The sequence below is a fragment of the Vipera berus genome (assembly GCF_964194415.1).
Source record: "Vipera berus genome assembly, chromosome: 1".
NCBI classification, from domain to species: Eukaryota; Metazoa; Chordata; class Lepidosauria; order Squamata; family Viperidae; genus Vipera; species Vipera berus.
Genome location: NC_138202.1, coordinates 63,592,320 through 63,614,813, shown reverse-complemented (window position 1 = coordinate 63,614,813; position 22,494 = coordinate 63,592,320). Strand labels below are relative to the sequence as shown.

Here is a 22,494-nt window from a genome sequence, read left to right as displayed (position 1 = left end):
CTATTTCTTTTTGTTTCTATTCAAAACTAAGTTTCATTGGATTTAAATACTTCTTAAACTCTTCATCAAGTTGAGCTTAATTGTTGATAACTTCATGGATATATTTGTATATTTGTGTAATTTTCTTAACAGCAATAGAAGATGTTTTGCCATAGCTTTCCTCTGTTATGCACTCTAGTTCTCATAGGATTGATGCAGCTTATTTGCTTTTTATTTCAAAAGCTATGCTTTTGCAATAAAGACATGAACCTGTTTTTTCCCTTTTCCTTAACTTTTTAAACAAATTGCATTATGTTTATATTAATCTGCTCCTGTAGTTAAAACAAAGGCGTGTGGTTTCTTCTCTTCTGCATAAAGTTTGGATAGCAGCTGGGCTTACATGGAAATGATGCAAGTCTGAATTATAAAATTGAAATGCAGGATCTTTTTGAACTACCGTTTATATTACATTCCCAAGAGTGTTGGATATAAATTCTTGTTCAGAATTCAGATACCTTTTGTTATTAATTGTTATAATGTTATTTGTCGCATTTTTCAATTCATCTTTGGAATTTAAGCTGTTTTAAGATACTATATAGTTAGTGACAGTTCAGAAGTGCAGAATAACTTGACTTTTTTTTTTACCTATTGCAAACTAATGTATAAGTGGCACATAAAACATGCAGACTTAATTTACTAAATTTAAAAAGGATATATTTGCAATATATCAGACAGCATTTATAATTCTTTAGAAAATTTTCATGCAAGTCAAAAGAATTCAGTTATGACACTGTAATTATTGTGTTTCTTCTACCAAATATATATAAAAATATAAGTTAAGTGAACAGATATTCAGAAATTACTAACTATATAAGGTGAGGAATAGCTTAAACTGTATAGCTTTCTTGGAACAACAAAGGCAATTAGGACTGGGGTCTTTAAGAAAGAAAAATGATATGACGTAAAGCTTTTTTTATAGTATATACTCACTTTGAAAACAGAACGAAACTCAGTTAGAAAACCAATGGGAGATAATGATGCCAAGAACAACATTAAATACAATTGCTGTATATTTTCCCTGGAGGAAGTACACTGTATAACACAACAGTTATACAGATCTAGGGCAAGATTGACAGCTTTGTGCATTGCTGCTGGGGTGGTGGTGATGCAAAATGCCTAACATGAAATGCAACATATAAGCAAACCTTCTGGGGGCATGGATCATCCATTCCTAGAAGATTCCTGAGGTCTGTGGACGTTGGAAGTGTATGAATATCTTTCTAGGAATGAAAGTTCGGTCTCATACACATGCACACATATATGTGCACATGTGCACCCACAAATTCATAAACCTATCCTTTTAGGGAATGTTTTTTTTAATTACTACCTTTGGAAATCCATGTTCTCTGTATTATTTTTTTACAGTGGGTTAAAAAACAGTAGGAAGTGAATAATGTACAGAACTAACCTGTTTTACAACATTAAGTAAAAATGTTAGTAATATTTTCAAGTTTAGAACTTTGTGTATGCAGAAATAATATTCAGCAACTCAGACACAAACTTAAATATTAGTTTAAAAAGCGATGACTGTCAGGAAGTTAAGTAGACATTCAGTTTGTAATTATGTTTCTGTATCAAACACTGAGAACCTCAGGATTTTGTTTGTTTGATTGCTTATTTTGTTTTTTGCTTTGTTTTTTAGTTAATGCAAAGTTTGTTTAGGCATAATAGGATGTATTGAAGGAGATATATGCCTTTTTCATAATAATTTACAGCTCATCAACTTTAGACTCAATGCAATTCTACTTTTGAACTTGTTATAAGGTGTAGCTCCAGTTATTGATTTTAATTTTAATGGAATCTAAAATCAAAGTGTTCTGCTAAAAATATCTTCATTTATACTGCTAAATATTTCTTCATTTATAATGCAGCTGTCAGGTTTACGTTTTACCATGACAGAGTGACTATCCCTATTAAAAATCAGTTATTGATGCTTGTAGAATTTTAATTGTCATTTTATTTATTTATTTTATTTATTTAATTTAATTTACATACCGCCCTTCTCCCGAAGGACTCAGGGTGGTGTACAGAGCAATACAATAAAATACAATGTACAAAAATTAAAAAATATTAAATACTACAGCCCTATTCAATAAATTAATACAAAACTATAAAATACCCCTAAACCCATCAGACCAGGCCGGCTTGTTCAAATAAATGTGTTTTTAAGTCCTGTCGGAAGGAGCAAAGGTCGGGAGCCATCCGGAGCTCAACCGGTAGACGGTTCCAAAGGTCTGGCGTGCCCACAGAGAATGCCCTCCCCCTGGGGGCCGCCAGTCGACACTCTTTGACTGACGGCACCCTAAGGAGGCCCTCTCTGTGGGAGTGCACTGGACGAAGGGAAGTTGATGCCGGCAGCAGGTGCTCCCATAAGTAACCCAGACCCATGCCATTTAAGGTTTTATAGGTCATAACCAGCACCTTGAATCTTACCCAGAGGGCAACCGGAAGCCAATGCAGCTCACGGAGTAGAGGTGTTACATGGGAGTATCGGGAAGTCCCCACCACCACTCGCGCGGCTGCATTCTGCACCAGCTGGAGCCTCCAAGTAGTCCTCAAGGGCAGCCCCATGTAGAGAGCATTGCAGTAGTCCAAACGGGAGGTCACGAGTGCATGAGTGACTGTGCGCAAGGCATCCCGGTGTAGATAGGGTTGCAACTGACGCACCAGGCGAACCTGGGCAAAGGCCCCCCTAGTCACAGCTCCTATATGATCTTCCAAGGAGAGCTGTGAATCTAGGAGGACACCCAAGTCGCAAGCCCTATCTACGGGGGGTACTATCTCACCCCCCATAATTAACGATGGAATAATCTGAATTTCCTGACATGCCGGTATGTACAGCCACTCAGTCTTGTCAGGGTTGAGCCGAAGCCTGTTCCTCCCCATCCAGACCCGGACTGCCTCCAGGCAACGGGACATCACATCGAGGGCATCACTGGGGTGGTTTGGGGTAGAAATAAAAAGCTGGGTATCATCAGCATATTGATGATACCCAACCCCAAAACCACGAATGATCTCACCCAGCGGCTTCATATAGATGTTGAACAGGAGAAGCGAGAGGACCGACCCCTGAGGAACTCCACAAACGAGAGGCCTCGAGGCCGACCTCTGCCCTCCTGCCAACACCAACTGCGAACGTCCCAGGAGGTAGGAGGAGAACCACCGTAAAACGGTGCCTCCCACTCCCAACCCCCGAAGACACCGCAGTAAGATACCATGCTCGATGGTATTTTGTTTCCAATATCTAATTTTGTTCTTGTGTAAATAGTTTTTCTGTGTGTTCAAGTTAAACTTATTACTGACAATTAATTTCTAATAGTTTACAGTCCAGAAAAGTAAATGTTAGCCAAGTTTAACTAGAGGAATCTGAATCAGGCTGTGTAACTACTTCTTAATAGCAATTTTAAAACTAAAGTGCAATCTTGGTAATTTTGAAGGTTCAAGTTATGCCGTACATAACATCACCAAAATCTCCTTGAGTGCACACACACATAATCATTGGCCTAGAGAGAAACAGTGCATGTGTTCATTCTCATAAGTTTGGAGTGTTTTTATGTCTGAGAAAAGGAGACAAGTTAAGGAAGTATTCTTTTCTATCTGCAGCCATTATCTGCATGCATACATAGATTTTTAGTGAAGACAAAGATATCTTTATCTAGACAATGGATAGGCCTACTGATTTCAAACTTGCACTTTTGCCATACATTGCATTTGCCCCTCCATCTCTGGGTACTGCTTTTCAAAATTGCCTGAGGCTACAGTACAGCACCTCAGATCCCCAAGGCCCATTGCCTGGCTCCTAATAGCCACTCTCCATCTGTGTCATATGAACAGCTGATGAGATAGCTCCAGTCTCTGTATTTTGGGAGCACATTCACCCAGGTTAAAATGCTGGGGTTGCCAAGGAGCAGTCAGAAGCCATTAATGTGAAAATTTGCCTTGCAGCAGTTCCTTGGCATTGTGGAATTGCTATGACTGTAAAAGGATTTATGCTTATGGACGCATAGATGTAGGGTGGTGGACTACTAGGGGAAAAAAATCTTCTAAAATAGCATTTTTCCAAAGTAGATAGCTGAAGATGGTCTGATGTCTTTTCCTTAGATTGCTCTTCAACCTTTCTATTTACCTTTTTATTTGCCATAAGTCAAAGAGAGAGAGAGAGAGAAAGAAAAGTAAGCCCCCTTTGGCAGATGGAAGGGAACTACTCAGCCTTGGGGCAGGGTGGTTGTAATGAAATGGCCTGTCATTCTGTAAATAGTGAGGACCATCTTTTCTATGTGATGGAAGATATCACATTGCAGTTAAAATGGGAATGTCAATAAAATTAATCTTCCAGTTCTTTGCTCAAGATTTTTTTTTGTTTCTTTTCTTAAAGAGGGTTATATGGTTGCAACCCTTATGCATTCATGCATGTATGCTTAAGACATACCAAAGAAAAGGTGTGTGAGCAATACCGATAAAGGAGAAATAAAATTTAAAGTTTGGAGGAAAATAATCTGTATAGCAGCAATGCATTTAATTTAACAGTGCTAAAGAACTAGAAGAGGCAATAGGAATTAGTTTGCGGGTCTGTAGCATTCCTCAGGAAGCTATGAAGCCTCTGACTCAGGCTACATTGAGCACAGAGTTTATTGTTTTAGGCTTTCTTGGACAAGGTTTTTACTTAGCATGGGATTTATGGCATTTACTGCTAATGAATGTCTATTCTTAAATTACAAAACCACCGTCTCAGTGCAATTCCCAGATGTCCTTCCAGGACCTCAGCTTCTTAAACACCAGCAGGGAGCATAAACTCTCCACTTCTCTGTTTTCCTCTTTCGTGTGGCTCCGGGCTAATGATGTGTAAGGAAAACACAGCAATCTATAAAGTCTCAGTGCTGTCCCAGTATTCTTCATTTATTTTGCATTTGATTATGCCACAAGTCGGATCTTGTTTCTTTCCTTTTTTAAGAGTTATTAGTTCAAATATTAATGTAGGAATATGGCATATATTGCTGCTCTTGATTGATGCCTTCCCAAAAACAGGAAGACGTGCTCGTATGAATTTTAAGAAAGTAGGGGTCCTGCAATGCCTTGCCAGAAGAGTTTTTCAGATACATAATTTAGATGCCCTCCAGGCATGCTTTCAAGGCATTTTTGCTGGAGGGCAAGAAAAAATAACTATGACTGTTAAAAGTAAATGATTTTTTGCTAATGCACAATTAATGCCAGGAAAAACCACTGAAGAGAAAGATGTTGATGGAAAGTTCTGATTAAGTAAGCACCCTACCTTGATTTTTTTTTTAGAAATAGGATAATAATCATTGATGCAGACACAAAGGTTTTCATGTTTTGCAAAAACCATTCAGGATCATGCTAGATATGTTTATGTTTGCGGACTTGCGTATACAAGCTTACATCCATGCATGCCTTATAGGAAGATGAAAGCCTATAGGGAAGGGATGAGCTGATAATAGGTTACATTCATTGAACAGTGAAATATTTATTGTCACCTATGCAGAGGGTTCAAAATATATAGACCACAGAACATTTAACTTGATGTTTGCGAGGAATGCATTTATAGCAAATAGGTTTTCCCGTGGTAGATTTTCACAGATTGTATCCTATAACTTACAAAGAGATATTTTACCCTGTGAAATATACATCTATAGTTGAATTAATGGTCTGTGCATGTATGCAGAATAAAATTAATATTTGGATGGACAGTGGTTTCTAACTTTTTGTATCTGGATCAAAATTATATTTAATAACACATTAAAATACTGGATATTTTCATAGATGAATAACAATTCATTAGTGCTTGAGTAGTTAATCTGATTAATGAAATGGGCTTACAGTGGTTGTTTATTGTCTCTTGTCCTATTTCTTTTTCTTTTAGGGGATGGTTTAGACAACAGTGTAGCGTCTCCCGGCACAGGTGATGATGATGATCCAGACAAGGATAAAAAGCGTCAAAAGAAAAGAGGAATCTTCCCCAAAGTAGCAACAAATATCATGAGAGCGTGGCTTTTCCAACATCTCACAGTAAGTGGACTTTTAAAGAATTTAAAGAATTTTAAAGAATTGTATTGAACAAAAGTCCTTACAGTTAATTTTATTTTTCAGAATTTAAAATCTATTCACTTGCTACTTTAATATAGAAAACCCTTGATTTTTGCCATTGGGCCTGGGGATCTCATGGGAGTCGTGAGAAATGTTCCATTGTGCATAAGTTTACAAAGCACTCTTTCTTGATTTTTTTTCTTATTATATAATTTTTAACTGTTTTTATTGTACAGGTAGTCTTAATTTAGTGACTTGGGAAAGCATCTGTGTTGTTAAGCGAAGTGATTGTTATGTGAAACATCTTTTACAATTCTTATTCACTTTACTTAGCTCACAGATCTACAAACATTGCAAATGCGAGTCTTGGTTGCAAAGTTTCTTTTTCATCATTGTTGTAACTATGAATGAATGCTAAATAAGGCAGTCACTAAATGAGGACTACTTATATTTAATGGGTTTTGTTTTAATTAGGTTGATTATTTTTTATTTTTTAATTTTGGGTGCTACTTTGAGTCATAAACATGAGATGTGAGGCTGTATAAATTCAATAAATAAAACAGAATAAAATGTATTAAGATATTGTAAGTTGGTATTTTACTGTGATGTAAATTTTAGAGTGATATGTGTGTATAATATACGAATGATCTCAAGTAAAAAATACAATGAAACATAACAATTAATTTTGGTGTCTTTTGCGAACAGTTTAAATCTATAGGGTACCCAATCTGGTACCTCCCACATGTGCCGGCCTTTATTTTCTATAATTCTTAGCATATCTGGAAGACACCAACTTGGAGAAGGTTGGTTCACAGTCCGAGATTTCACGTGCATGCATACAGAGAAAATACATGGTCATCAGTGAAGGATCAGCGAAGCTTAAATAACTTTTCAAGGGTTATTGTGAACCAAGCAGTTCTGTGATATCACTGATGTTATTTAATGTGAGTTTCAGATCTTCACAGAATTAAACTGGTGTGATTAGTCCCTAGACTACACCTTCAGAATGGTGGTTTTATACACATTTTGGAATGTGCAGTACTTTTGTATGTATATTCCAAATTTGCAGAAAATATATTTGTGTTGTATCAAGAATATACTTTTTAATAACTTCTCAATCCTGTCTGTTTAAATTGCTCTTTTAATCTCATATTTTAAAAGCTAGCCATAATGACTTTAGGGGAAACCGATTAAAAATGGGCAAGGAATATTTTAATAGCAACCTATGCTGTTTGCAGCTGATATTTTGAGATGGTATTTTGTTTACTGTTACCATGTAGGCATGAAAATATATATCTGCAGAAGTAGTAGTCACTTAATTTTACATGGAAATAGAAAATTATTTGTGATACTTTCCACCTGTGAGGACTAATAATTTAAAAGAAAGCCCATGGTGAACTATCACAATGATAAGTGCTTATAATTATCAACTTATAAATTATAGGTAGTCCTTGACTTACAACCACATTTGGGGCCCTAAATTTCTGTTGCTAGGCAGGACAGTTGTTAAGTGAGTTTTCTTGCCACAGTTGTTAAATGTAAGATGTAAGAACATTATTATCAAACTAAGGTGAATTGATCTGGCCTAAAGGATCAGGATTACTCCAAATAGCCAGCATCTCTGCTAGAGTAGTGGTTATTTTTGCCTTCCAGCTATGGCCATTCCAAAGGTCAGGTGCCCCATAGTACCCAGTTGGCTCAGAGGAATTAGGCAGAACATGAGTCTCTGGGCTGATTACTTAACCAAAGACAAAATAATGAGTCCTAAGCAAATACTGACTAATTGAAAGGGCTGTAAATCCATTACATATTGGTCAGGGATAATCAGGAGTATTTAATCACTTTTATCTATTCAAGAGCACTGAAGCTGCAACAGCAAAGCCCTGAACCTTGCCATGTGCTTATTATTCTCATCATTATCAAAATTACTTCACAGCTGTTCTTTGCTACATCACCTCAGCTGGAGATTTACTAACCTGTAAAATGTTTTTAATTTGGAAGTTGAGTGTAACGGGAATGATTTTTTTTTTATGTTAAGGAAGTGGTTTGAAGAGCAGCACAATGATAAAGAAAAAAAATGGGGGCTATGAGTACATTCTTTCAGTTCACTTAAGCTTGATGTTGATTTCTCTCACTAAATCTTCTACATCATTTCTATGGATTTCTCCACTGCTTTTTGTTCTAAATGGCTGTGTGAAAAGTGTTCAGCTCATGCTTTTTCTTGTAGAAGCATTTGTGTATATTTTATTTTGAATATCATTTTTCCAGGACATTATTTAGTCTTGAAATTCTGTGCTTCCCCCCCCCAAACTCACTTTAAATGACTTAAAGAAATTCATGACTTAAAGAAAATCAGAAGCTTTGATGAGGATGACCTTTGAATAAGTTAAACAAATACCATCTAATGAGTTTATAGATGTCAAAGAATGTACTATCTCATAATTCTACAGCTTCAGAATCATAGTGCAGACCTCTGATTAGTGAATTGAACATTCAAAAGAAGTTTGCCCTAAATGCATGTAGAGGAGGGGGGGGGAATCGTCCTCTTAAATAGTGCCTCGTTTCATCATTATTTTTTTCTTTTTGGTTCTCAAGCAGTGTAGTTCTTTCAAAATATAACTTTTCTCCAATCATAAAAATAAATGTTAATTTTTATAAACACTATTTCAGAGAAAATTTATTATAAAAACAGCTTCTAATTTTAAACCTTTTCTGTTCATTACTTCTCTAACCTTATTTCAAATAGGTTGGTCCACCCTTTTGTGCTGTGTGACCTATTCTTCTATTACAATAATCTTACAATGTACCCTTTTCGGTCATTCTTTAAAGAAGAAACTAATTGAATTATCTCATTATTTTAATTTGTTAAGCAAATGTATTTTACATCCCAGGATGTGTTCTTAAAGAAGGGGCTGCTAAGGCTTTGCCCCTTGAATGGCCCATTGGTGCATTTTGACATTCATGCATTCTCATTAATGAAAGGAACATAAAAGGACTCTGGCTGTATTTTTTTTTCAAACACCCAACCAGTATGGAACAACTTTTTCCATAACCCACAGGGGTCTCTCTACATATGTTCTCAACTGCAAGCTATTGTCACCTATTTTGAATACCTGAAAAGGACAAATAAAATACTAAAGGCCAACTGTAACAATTGTTGTTAGTTTCAATATGACAAAAATCATTAACCTCTTCTTGGCCTGGCAGGCAAAGTACTGAGAAAAACTCTTAAGTCACAAAACATTTTTATATGTGGAATATTTTATCAGGTACAAATATACATACGTACACATACATACACATTCTTCTATTAACAATACTTAGTGCAATAAATATTCTACAATACAATTCAAACTTTATTGTGCTGCTTCTGTATATTAACAAAAGTTTTTGAAACTTGCTTAAAATTCTTCATAAATTAATTTGACCTATTGACATTAACATTTCATAATGTTATCTCCTAATTATAAATACTACAGTTCCACAATCCTACTTTTGGAACAACTTCAGAAATACAAATGGCAGGCTATATGCAAAACCTTTTTTATACAAATATTCTCTGCTTCCATTATAATCCAACCATATTCTTATTATGTAATTGGGAACTGCCTTGTGTATGGTATTACAATAGTACAGGAAGATGAAAGGATCTGAGGATGAATTGCTTGGAAGCATACTTGCTTATTCTGGATAATATCCAGTGTTTGAGTGGGTAAAGGAAATCCTAACCTGGTACTATAAGCTTTTCAGAAGTACATAAAGATTATGATATCAGAAAGGTAAACCTGACATTAAAGCTGTTGTTACTTAACTTCAAAGAGAGTTAAAGAAAAGGAACAGCAAGAAATCTGACCCGTGCAAGGTTTATACATAGCCTTGGAAAGCTATTTTTTTTTCTTCCATGCCAAACAGCCCCTTAGTACACTCAATTAGTCTTTCAGACATCTCTGTTTTCCTCTCTCAAGTGCTCTCCCCTGCAAATAACATATTTGATCATAGAATGAAAACAGGAAGTATTTGTGTACAAAGATACCTCTTGCTCACACTGATGTTGGGCTGAAAGTTTTCTTATCGTAGCAGCCACAGAAAAACTTATTGCATGATGTAAAACTGTTTTCAAGATAAATGTACATAATCAGAACTGGCAGCAGTTGCAAAGGAAGGAACTATGTAAGTTTATGATTTTTTACTTTTAGTCCTCTGATTTTTTTCCTGCGGCAGAGATGAGAATTGCACATTGATTCCATTCAGTCTTATTTCCTTTTTAGAGGTATCTTATATAGAGTTTAGATTTAAACTCAGATTAATACATTTTAATTTTTTTAAAGAAAGATTTTTACCCATTCACTTTAATTTACCATTTAAATAGTTTTTGCATGGTTTATTAAACTTAAATGTTTATGTTTATTACCATTTGCAAAGAGCAGTTGTGGTTTGTTCTAATTATAAGTATGTAAATCATTGAATATTGTGAGAGGTCTGTGTTGCTCACAATTGCTTCCTGAATTGTAATTTAAAACACCTGTTATTTATTATATTAAACTAGTTCTGAAACACTGAGATATGAAAGAATAAACTCCAGTAGGAGATGTCCATAAATGGAGCTGGTCAAGGGCATAATCTTCCCATCGTCCTGTGCGCCCCCACAGGGAGGGCCTTCTCAGGGTACCGCTGGTTAATGAATGCCGGCAGGTTATTCCCAGGGGAAGGGCATTCTCTGTGGGTGCGCCTGCCCTATGGAACCAACTACCCACGGAACTTAGGACTGACCCCAACCTTCGCGCATTTCGCCGGGACCTGAAAACTTGGCTCTTTGATCTGTTTGGTCCAGACTGTGGGGTTGTTAATTTAACTGGGTTTTAGATTTACTCTTGGGGCTTGAATTTAATTTAATTGTTTTAATTGATTTTAATTTTTGTATTTCATGGTTTTAACTGCCCTGTAAACCGCCCTGAGTCCTACGGGAATAGGGCAGTATACAAATTCAATAAAATAAATAAATAAATAAATAAATAAATAAATAAATAAATAAATAAATAAATAAATAAATAATTGATACTATTAACTATTCTGCTCTGAATAATATTAACTGGTTAATACATAGAACCTGAGCCTCTATAATTAAACTGCAGGCTGAGGTGTTTTCGATCAAAATAGAGGTGGAAGGAATATTATTAAAGATAAGTGCATCATCTTATTAATTTTTCTTAGTGCTTTAGATGATTATTCATATCAAATTCAAGCCAGCAATCAGTATATGATAATCAAGCTATCTTGTTTTTCTTTGGAATGTAGTCAGACAAGTTTTTTCTACCAGAAGGTCTCCCCATGCAAGCTTTTTAAAACTGATGTCTTAAAGGGTAGAGATTTATTTGTCTATCTGGCTGATTATGTGCAGTCAAGTTGGTATAGACCAGGGGTATCAAACTGCCGGCCCATGGGCCAGTTGCATCATGCTAAGGCTGTACCCACCCCAGGTCTGGCAAAGCAAAAAAAGCGTGATACATTGCGACACGTCACGTGACGTGACAATTTTAACACGTGTCGTATAGACTCTTAACAACTATATAAATAAATTTTCTCCAGCAGGATCTGTCCCCAGTTGTAATGGTACCCTGTTGCTGTATGAAACCATTAATCTTGCTGTTAATTGTTCTCTTTCCACATTTCCAAGCATTAAGCATTATAGATTTTTACAGAGAACTAACTTTTCAAATGGATCCAAAGTATGATACTTTAAGATTGGTCTTTGTGCTTTGAGTGAGAACTGTAAGTTGGTTTGTTCCATGATCCATTTGTTTCGTTTCTTGGTTTTCCGTGATATGCTCAAGAGCTTTCACAACCATCAGATTTCAAAAATATTAATATTCTTTCTATCCTGCTTCTTTAAACTCCAGTTTTGGCTTCCATAGGATGTCACAAGGGAAAAACATTGGTTGTACAATTCTGATCTTTTTAGGTAAAGACACATTTCCAACATTTAAATATTTTTTTGGCAAAGCCTTCATTGCTGGCTTACCAAGGAGTAGAGGGATTATAGTAATTAACAACACTGGAAAATTCACAGTGGGTATATATGACAGAAAATGGCACTGATCTTTCCTACAAACTGCATCAACTTCTGAGTAATGTGCTGATCAGGATTGTGCATCCTATGATTTCTTGCTCATAGAAATCTATAAGCACATAGAAAAAGTGTGTTATTTTAGCGTTTTTCATTTTAATGAAACAAAGGAGAGGCCACATTGAAATGCAAGTGGAGACAAATCTAGAGGCTCCATCTAAGAATTAATTTGGGTGCAAATTATATTAATGTATTTTTAAATTACAAAAAGGTAATTATCAAATAATCCTTTATCCCATTTGATAATTGTTTTTCATCTGGTAATTGTGTGGAAGTAAAAAAATAACTCAAAAGTCATGTTAAACTAATTTTCAGTGGTCCATGCTGCTGAATCCAGCATACTCATATAAAATGAGATTTTCCCAAAGCCACAATGCTTGCATAGTTGCCTTTGGAACTTAACAGTTTCATATAAGGAGAAGAAGCTACTGGGAGAGAAGTGGCATGTAAGATTTAATCCTATTTCTGATAGTATGCAAAGAAGAATTGAGACTGCAATGGACTTAGAAACTGATCACCATGTTTGAGCATTTTCTGATTAGTTCTGATTTCTAATCAAGTTCTGATTAGATTACTCCAATACCTCTTGTATTACTATGGAACATAGTATGTGAGTAGTATTGTCTAAGGCTAATGAATTCAAGAGATTTCAAAGATCGATTATTATGGTAAATAACAAGCATGCAAAGACCTGATCAGGAAGGAGTTTCAGACTGTCCAGTAAAATTATTAAAGAAATTGTCTCTTAGTCTTACATTACTACAAAGTAAGCCAATGGGGAAAAAACAAAGCATAGTGCAGTTGGTTATCCCAAATTGTCCAAAACCAAATTGTCCCTTTTTAAGAGCATACGAGATAGAAAAATGAAACAAATACTGTAATAAAAAAATCCCAAAATTATGTGTGCAGACGTTTTTAAGGTCACTTTCGAATCAAAATCTTATGAGTTATATTGGTATGGTGTTGAAGGTAGAATACAAAGCATATTTCGATAGCCATAAAATGTGGGGCTAGGTGGATCTAGGGTGAGGATTTTGATCATCATGCAGTAGAAATGCTCACATAGAGTAACTTCATTGCTTTGAAATAGTGGATTGCCTAGAAAAGAATAGACTAAAGTGTTGATAATATATTGAATGTTTTACTAATATTTAATTAAAAATTCATTTTTAAAACTTTTCTCTATACTTCTAAAACTCTCCTGTCTGTTTGTAACTGTTAATTGGACAAATGGTGCATCATGGGGCAAATTTTTTTGAATCAAGGTAGATCTAATGGGCTAACATCTGAAATCTGGGACTCATTACTCCCATGGGTTGTTTCAAGTATCTTCAAACCAGTTATATTAATAAAATAGCTGCTGTTGCATTGCTCTGCAGTGCAGCTGTGGGGACATTTTAATAATTTCCAATGCTCTGTGCAAGCTTCCCACAAGCAAAATCAGTGGGAAAAGTGGCAGGAAGTCAGACATCACTCCTGCCTCCACTGTTTTTTTGAGCCCGTTGGATGGCTCAGAGGCAGTCTGATTTGAATTAAAGTCGGTCTCCTTCCTGTGACAGTATGGATATTCCTCCACCCTTAACCCAAACTGGCAGGGATTAGGTTTTGCAACTAGTACAGCTATTAGCAATGCATTTAGATTTGGACCTGCACTACCTTCTGTAAATCAGTTTTCTTTATTTGGTCTTTATAGTTGCCCGTTTCCTCAAGTGACTCTAGATAGTTGTGGCTGATATACTTCTAATTTTTTTAGAATTAGGAATTTAAAATGTTATTTTGTATCTTTTTGATATTTCTTAATTCCTCTTTCAGTTTAATAATGATGGAAAAATATATGGATGAATTATTCAGTGAGTGGTGAATGGAAAGATAAAAACATAAGGGACAGAGCAACAATTACTGCCTTACTTGGAGCTGTGAAACTTGGAGGATACACATCCTATAAAAATTCTCTTCCAACTATTTATTTTAAGATAGCTTACTGAAAATATCTTCCCTGTAATCTTCAATTCCTCCATTACATTGATCTCCAGGAATTAATTTCCATTCTTGCATTAGATATGGTTTTAGAATAGTTTCTGGGATTCTTTTGAATGGAAGATGTTTGAGGAAGAGTTTGGCATTTTCAGATAGCTTCTATGAAAACAGATTAAGAAAATGGTACCACAACAAGAAATTTCCCTTTGAGAGATTAATTCATATGTACAGATTTTACTTACGGTATATTTCTGTTTTATTCTAAATATTTTCTACTCTATATGCAGATTGCTGAATATATAAATTTCTGTCAAAGGCTAGAACAGTTGTTTTACAAGTTTGCACAAACTAACTTTATTTTTTCCTTTTCTTATTATTTGCTGAATGCTAATCACTGAGATTTTAATAAATTGGAATATCTAAATGTCTTTTAGGCCTGTATATTTTGAAGTTAATATACTAGACCTCCAAGAACTATCTCACTTCATTGGCTTCCTCAATATCATGTTAAAATCTCTATGCTGTATTAATTTGGTGTGTAATCCAAAACCATTGAACATTTTATAATGACAATTGAGTTTTTATGATATACAGTATATTAAACTAAAAATTACTCTGCTATACAACTATCTACTGTATTAGCCTCAAATCCAAGATGCTTTTTGGGGATAAATATCTAAGTAAAATATATCAGGAAAAAAATAGTTAAAAGAGAATGAATATATTCTTTAAACACTGTATTGATTTCTCTCCTGGGGAAAAAATGCAAATTGTTTAAAAATGAAATTTATATAAGTCTACCTGGATTTAATTTAGTTTGAGGAAATGATGTCATAATATTTAGAATAACATTTGATTCATGTTTATAGTATACCTGACTTCAATATTTCTAATTATCTATAAATCTCTATAAAAATACCATCTTGTCATTTATGTATAATGTACATCAGGCATGTCAAACTCGCGACGTCACGTGACGTGCTATGAATTGCGATTTTTTTCCCCATTGCTAGCAATGAGGGTGTGGTTTTGTCGTGAGGCATCCGGCCCGCGGGCCGGCAGTTTGACATGCCTGATGTACATTAATTATATATGTATTCTATAGTGTATTTAAAAAATTTCCAGGTTTTCAGAGATAACCCTTGACTTATTTTCATTGCTTCAGCTTCTACAAAGAGTCTAGATACTAATGCAGCAGAGTATTAGTGAAATGACCAAATGTCTAAAGATCTCTTACATGTATCTCATAAGGGGTATATCAAGAGTATGTAGTTCTTCTGAAAGTTGAAAGAAGCAGTTTCGTCTGGTACTGGGTGGTTAAGGTACCGGGCTAGAAAGCAGAGACTGAATTCTAGTCCCTTCTTAGGCACATAAGCTGCCTGGGTGACTTTGGGCCACCAACCAACCTTACAGGGTTGTGGATATGGGAAGAATAGGAGGAACCACAACTCCTCTTTGCAGCTCATTAAAGTGGCTATTTTGGTCAGACTTCTTTACCTGTCTGAAAAGAGATGTGGCTAACTTAATGAGTATCAGGAAAGGTGCTTTACTTAAAGCACTTCTTTCAAATCTTTTTGAAACATGAATGAGCCTATTTTATATATATTTAGTTAAGGAAATTAAAAGCTTTCCAACTTATAATTTATGTTTGTAGGCAGCATACATCAACAAAAACTAATATAAACACAAAATAATAAAGCAGTTACTTACATACCCTGTTTTCCCAAAAGTAAGGCCTACCCCAAAAATAAGTCCTAGCTTGATTTTTGGAGGTAGGCCTAGCATAAGCCCTATCCAAAAAATAATCCCTAGTTTTGGACAAGACACACACCTAAAAATCAAGCTAGGGTGGGGTTTGGAGTTTGGAACTGCCCCACGCGCCCTGCACCCACCCTCTCACCGTGCAGCCAGGTCTCTCCTCGCTAGCTCACTTCTTCTGTGGCGTCTTCTGCAACCAGGCCTGCATTTCTCAGTCATAGGCCTTTCTGGAAGGCCACTGCACCCGAGAAGCGAGCTATGCATTCAATCCATAGCTTGGTACTTGGCTGCATAGATCTTCCAGAAAGGCCGGACTGCAAAATACAGGTTGGAATGCAGCTGCAGAATGAAGTTGCTCCTTCGGTCAGAAGAAGTGGGCCAGCTGGGCAGGGCTGTTGGTGCCAGAGTTGAGTATAAAATACATCCCCTGAAAAGAAGACTTGGTGCTTCCTTTGGAGGAAAAATAAAATAAAATCTGGTCTTATTTTTGGGGAAAAACGTGTAGTTGAGGCTGAGCATACACCCAGAAGAAAATGGGCTTAATTACTATTCTGACACAATATACAGGTGAAAAGCCAAGGTTTCGTGACTCCATGAAAAGCAAATACCGGTAGACTGCCTGAGCCTTGGGAAGGAGCTCATTCCAAAGGATAGCTTAACAAAGTGATGTTTCATCTGCAATACTTGGTAGCCTTTTAGCAGAGATAGGGGAATAATGGTTTATATATATAAAGAAATTACGACTTTCTGCTATGGATACAACCTTCAGTGAGCCTGATCTACATTTATTCTTCTTTGTTTTCCTTTTTCCTACCTAAAGAGGACAAGAGAAACATTTGCTTTTAGTTTAAAACTAGACAAAGTTGTGTGATATCTAAGATGAAATTTTGGTTTTGTTTTTATCATGGTTTCTGAATAAGCCAATATCTAAAAACCACATTTTCCTCCTGGCTTGTTCTTTTTAACTCACTAATTTCACAATCACTTGATTTGTGGGTTGATTAAAATCAGAAGCCTCATGTTCTCTTCCAGCAAGTTGCAAAAGGAAGAGAGGAAGCAGGGAATATGAGACTCATCACAGCTAATTCAGCGATTGTGGAAATTTTTGGTCCCTATTATATCTGAATCAAATAATTGTTTCTAAAATCTTGTTCATTCTGAGATCAAAATAGTGAAGGTTACAAGTATGTAGTAATACATTTTAGCAGGTTTGAAATCACTTAAGCTATCTACTGAGACAGGGCCAGTGGGTAAATTTGAACCATATGGCATATCATTCATCAAACACAGGCCAACTATTACAGCTCATTAACCTGGCTGGTTAAAAACAATACAGTAAATGCCATTTTGCTGCTTATTATGAATCTTTTGTTAACATAATGATAGCAAGCCAGACCACCTGAAATATATCATTTACACTCATCAAAATGAAATCACTGTAAACAATCAAATCAAAAGATAAACTAGCATTGCTGATACTTTGCCTTTATTTATGGTTTTATTATCCTGCTTGTTCTAGTCAAACCAGCCTCTCACGAATTTGGTGAAGGCATTTAATTGAACAACAAAATAATGAGTAGGTCTAAGAATTTATGTGCTAAACGCACAAGAAAATATTAAAAATAGCCACAAGGATAATTAATAATAAAATAAAGACATTAAAAAGAACACCATAGGGGGGAAAGCTTTCAAGTAGTATTATTACAGGTAATCCTCGACTTAGTGACCGTTTGAAGTTACCACAGCACTGAAAAAAGTGACTTATGACTATTTTTCATACTTACAACCATTGCAGCATTCCCATGGCTATGTAATAAAAATTCGGACATTTGGCAACTGGTCTGTGTCCATACTTTGCAGCCTTCTGGCAACCAAAATCAATGGGGAAAGCAGATTCATTTAACAATTATGTTACTAGCTTAACAACTGCAATGATTCACTTAACAACTGTGACAAGAAAGATCGTAAAATGGAGCAAAACTCACTGAACAGCTGTTTTGCTTAGTAATGGAAATTTGTGGTCATAAGTCAAGAACTACCTGCATTATTTTCTCCTTTTTCCCATAACCCTTGACTATTACTTAAATATTTTATGGCATACTTTAAACATTTACAATTATTGTTAACTTCTATTTAAATAATTTTAAATATCTTTAAGCAATTTCTCTTTTTCTTCAAAAAGCATATTAAAAAATAGCTAGGCCGCTATGTAATATGTTGTATATTAGGGAGACATTTTTGTTGGAATTTAGTTATATGTCATCATCAACATCCTAGCCATTGTCTATCCACTGCAGGATGAAGGCCTCTTCTGCATGTTTCCAGCCAATACGGTCTTGAGCTTTCTTTTGTCAGTTGGGCCCACAATACTTGCTGTTGTCGTCACTCCACCTTTTTTAGGTCTCTTTTGTGGACACTTTTTATCAAGTGGAATCCATTCTATGACTGCCTTAGTCTGCCTGCCACCAGTTGTTCTTGCTATGTGACCAGCCCATTTCCATTTCAGTTCTTTTACTCTTTTGATGGCATCGTATATTTTCATTTGTTCCATGTGCAGGTGTTTCTCTCTTGATTTGTAAACTATATACAACGATATATACATATATATCTTGCTTTGTGAAGTTTTGTGAAGTATATATAAAGTTTTTCCATTGCTGCATATTTTGTGTTGTTGGAAAGTTTATTTTTCCAGCGATGTGCAAAATTGATTCTTGCTGCTTTCACCATATATCTTAATCAGTTGTGATGCTTTTCATCTGTACTCTCTGTAGTCATACCTAATTAAAATATTTGTGGTTTTAATTCACATTTTATTTTCAGTATTTTCTGGTGTATTTCTTTCTACTTCTTTTGAGTATTTTTCAAGATCATCACATCCCCTATGATAGAATGTTCCTGTTCTAGTTGATCATGCAGCCAGAAGTCTAGACTGGATTTGACATTTTTGTCCACATAAACCTGGAATAGGCAAATGTTTCTGTGGCATTTTTTTCATAATCATCTTGTCAGTTGTTTCTCTACTGTTTGGGCAATTTTCTTTCTGCTCAGAAAGAAAGTTTGTTTTCAACTAGGTGCTTTTGGATGACATCAGCTTCTACAGCAATTAACATTTTGAAAGTTGTGGGTAAGCAGGTAATTGGCTTGTAGTTGCCTGCTATTGCCTCTTTTGTTGGATTTTTTTATTGTGAAGTAGGATTTTCTAAATATCAACCAATTTTCAATTTTGTCTTTTTGCATTGTATTATTAAATTGTTTGACAGTGAGTGTGTGTAGACTCATCAGATGTTTCAACCAAAAACCATGCAGTTCATATTCATCTTGGATTGAACAATTCTTGATGTTCCTTCCCCTTTTCTCCAACATTTTTGCTGTTTTACAAATTCTTTCATTTCAGCTTTCTGTTTTTTTTCCACTATCCACCTCCTTTATCCAAGCTCCATTCTGCTGTATTTCTTTGGATTGTCCCATAGGTGTGCCCACAACTGAACTGTTTCTTCTTTATCTGGTGTTGACTGATTCATTTCACTCTCTCCGTTGATGGATTGTTAGAATTTTTGATTCAATTGACACTGGAGATTCTAACTATAGTGTGTAATTTGAATATTGTATCTGCTAATTTTCTTGGCTATGACTGTTATTTGCTTCTTTATTGCTTCCAGTGTTTCCCTAGTCTTCCTTGTTTCCAAGTGATATTTTTTGATCAGGTATTCTTAGGTCATCTTCTTCAGCTTCTTTTCTTTCAACTGTTGGAGCTTGTTTGCATCTGATCTTAGCATGCTGATCTTGTTTTCCAATCTGATCTTCCAGTTTGATGGTGAACTGTTTGGCTTTAGTCTTGTTTGTTAGTTTTGTATTCAAGATTGAAAATCTTATAACTGCAGCTGTGCTGTGCTGTGCATCAGTTGGTTTTCTTCTTGCAATGAGGTGGTACTTATATTTGATATTATAGTATTGGCATCTTTTAATATTTGTGTCAGTTGTTTTTTGTAACAAGCTTCAAGACATGCAAGATTTTGATTTCTTTCTTCTGATTAGACCTTTGCAATTCTTCCAATTCTACTTCTGTGAATACTTTATAGCAATAGCATTTAGGCTCATATACTGCTCCAAAGTGCTTTTCAGCACTCTATGGGAGGTCTGCAATGTAGAAGCATTATTTGCATACTGCCTCCAACAATCTGTGTCCTCATTTTATCAACCTTGGACGGATGGAAGGCTGAGTCAACCTTGAGCTCTGTCAGGATCGAACTCCAGGCTGTGGGTAGAGTTTGCCTGCAATAATACACTTTAACCACTGAGCCACTAGTGGTTTATTTTATATTGTAAATTGACATTGATCTGCTACCATTTATTCTGCTATTTATGATTCTCGATATTGTTCTTTCCAAAACTGGTCTATTCTTTTCAGATATTTTCTTCTCATTGAACTTGACTTGTAATAGCATATCATGATTTCCTTGTTTTCAGTACTTGTATATCTGGAACAGGTAACCAACTTTTCTTCTAGTAGCCTTGAAGCTGCTGGCTTTGGTTGCTTAGCCAACAGTCCTTTGTCCTGTAGCCTACTTGTCAACAGATGTTCAGAAACTGCAACATCTAGTATGGTTTTTATATGATCCAAGTTAAAATCAGTCTAGTATAGATTTCTGTAAGCTTTGTATCACCATATTATTTATGGGAGAGACACTCTTTGCCTCCTCTGATGAGACCTGCTCAGTGTGGTGACACTTAAGGCATAGGTCTCATGTTCCTCAGAGCACGTCAAGGTAATCCCTCACTACCTATTAGTAGTGGTTTGTCACACAATCAGGCAGATGTTTAGACTGGATTTAACAGTTTAGGCAAATGCTGTTGTTTGATTCTGTTAAAAGTATCATTTATAGGGTGTAAGCTGTTCCAAATAAATTTGACTTCTTCTACTGACTGTTGGTGATTTCATCAATGCCAATGGTAATCAAATAGCGCTCCAGATATTTTGGGATTGGACCCAAGGTGCCTATTACTTTTGTTATGGTTGGTCACAGAAATATCATCTTGATATTTGGATTAATATTATTGTATTATGATGATGATGAAGTTGTCAGTGCTGACTCCTAGCAATTGCCTGGATTAGTCCCTGCAGTTTTATTGGAAGTGGTTTGCCATCACCACCTTTGAAGGGGTGAGAGTGAGTGACTGGCCCAAGATCACCCACCTACTTTGTGCCTGAGAGTAGAATTCACAGTTTTCCAGGATCTAGCCTGATGTCTTAACCTCTACACCCCAGTGGCTCTCCTTTTCCTTCCTTTTTAATGGCATTATATGTTTTATCTATCTTTGCAATTGTTGTAGAATTTATATGCCATGTATGGAATATTTTGTATCAATTTTCCATCAGATTATATCTTAGCATACATATTATTCACCATTTTAATAACTTCCCATTGTTCCATGTTATTACTTCTTTGAGGCTTTGTATGCTTTTTATCATGGAATATTTGATTTGTTTCCATATCACCCTTCAGTCACAATTTATAGATGCTTTCTAATAAATGATATGGTTTTGTTATGTGTTTTAAATTCTATCACCTTTCTTAAGGTCCTCCTTTTTTGTTATCAATTTTAATTTTTCAAGTTATTAGCCAATACAGTAACCATATTAGATTCCCAATCTCAATGAGCAATTATTGTTGAGCCGTTTTTTAAAATTATATCATATTGGCATAATGTATGTGATCAGATCTTTCTAATTATAATTATCCTTGAAGTAAAAATTATTTGAGGGTGATTCTAGTGGTGTAATTATTGGATTTATCCTTATTTCAAGGGATTTCACATTTTAAGGAAACTTTCTTTTATAATTGACTTACTTTATTTTTTTATGTAATAGATATCTGCAAAGTCCATTGACTAAGCTTACTCCTTCTGTAGTGATATTCTGTTCTTAGAAAATTTATACATTCCACAATACACAGTTTTGCTCTATAATACAATCTAAGATTAAGAGAAGCTAATCCAATTCTCTTTTGAGTCTTGCAAAATTCTGAATCTTATTCCTGCTTTTTTCTCTGTTTCTGTTTATTGTTTGTCAGTTCTGCAAATTTCTACCTAAAATTTGAATTGGTGCCATTTGAAATAGGAAGTTTATCATGGGAAATAGACTCATTTTATTGTCATTTCAGAGTACAGTAAATATGTATTCCAATAAAGCTTATACCAGAGTGAATGATCAATTGCTTTTAAGTCTGGGAATGTTATACAATTTAGTGCTGTTCAATATTATTCTTGCATGTTTGTTTTTGTATCCTATGTGTGAAAAAGTACACACAGATGGTCAGTCAAAGTGGAAAATATTGTGTGGCAACAAATCTTGCATGAAATTTCATTCAGAATGATGGTATATGAAATTTCTGCAGTTTGGTGTATAACTCGATGTTAGTTTTTTATCTTTTCCTTGGCTAAACAAATAACTGTTTATGAACAAGTGAATCTATACATAGCTCCTGATTCATATTATATGCACAGTAAGGAAGGATACGAGCTCAAGGGTCACAGCTGTAGTCTGCCCTATAGAA

At 35.4% G+C, this 22,494-nt stretch overlaps 1 protein-coding gene across 5 annotated transcripts in view; it reads left to right on the top strand.

Annotated features, from left to right (window-relative positions):
- Positions 1-22,494, top strand: part of MEIS2 (Meis homeobox 2) — a 249,119-nt gene that overhangs the window by 64,848 nt on the left and 161,777 nt on the right. For all 5 annotated transcript variants that reach the window (XM_081313424.1, XM_081313422.1, XM_081313420.1 and 2 more), the window contains exon 8: positions 5,918-6,063. In XM_081313424.1, coding sequence (XP_081169550.1) covers positions 5,918-6,063 — 146 coding nt within the window. The remainder of the gene's footprint in view (positions 1-5,917; positions 6,064-22,494) is intronic.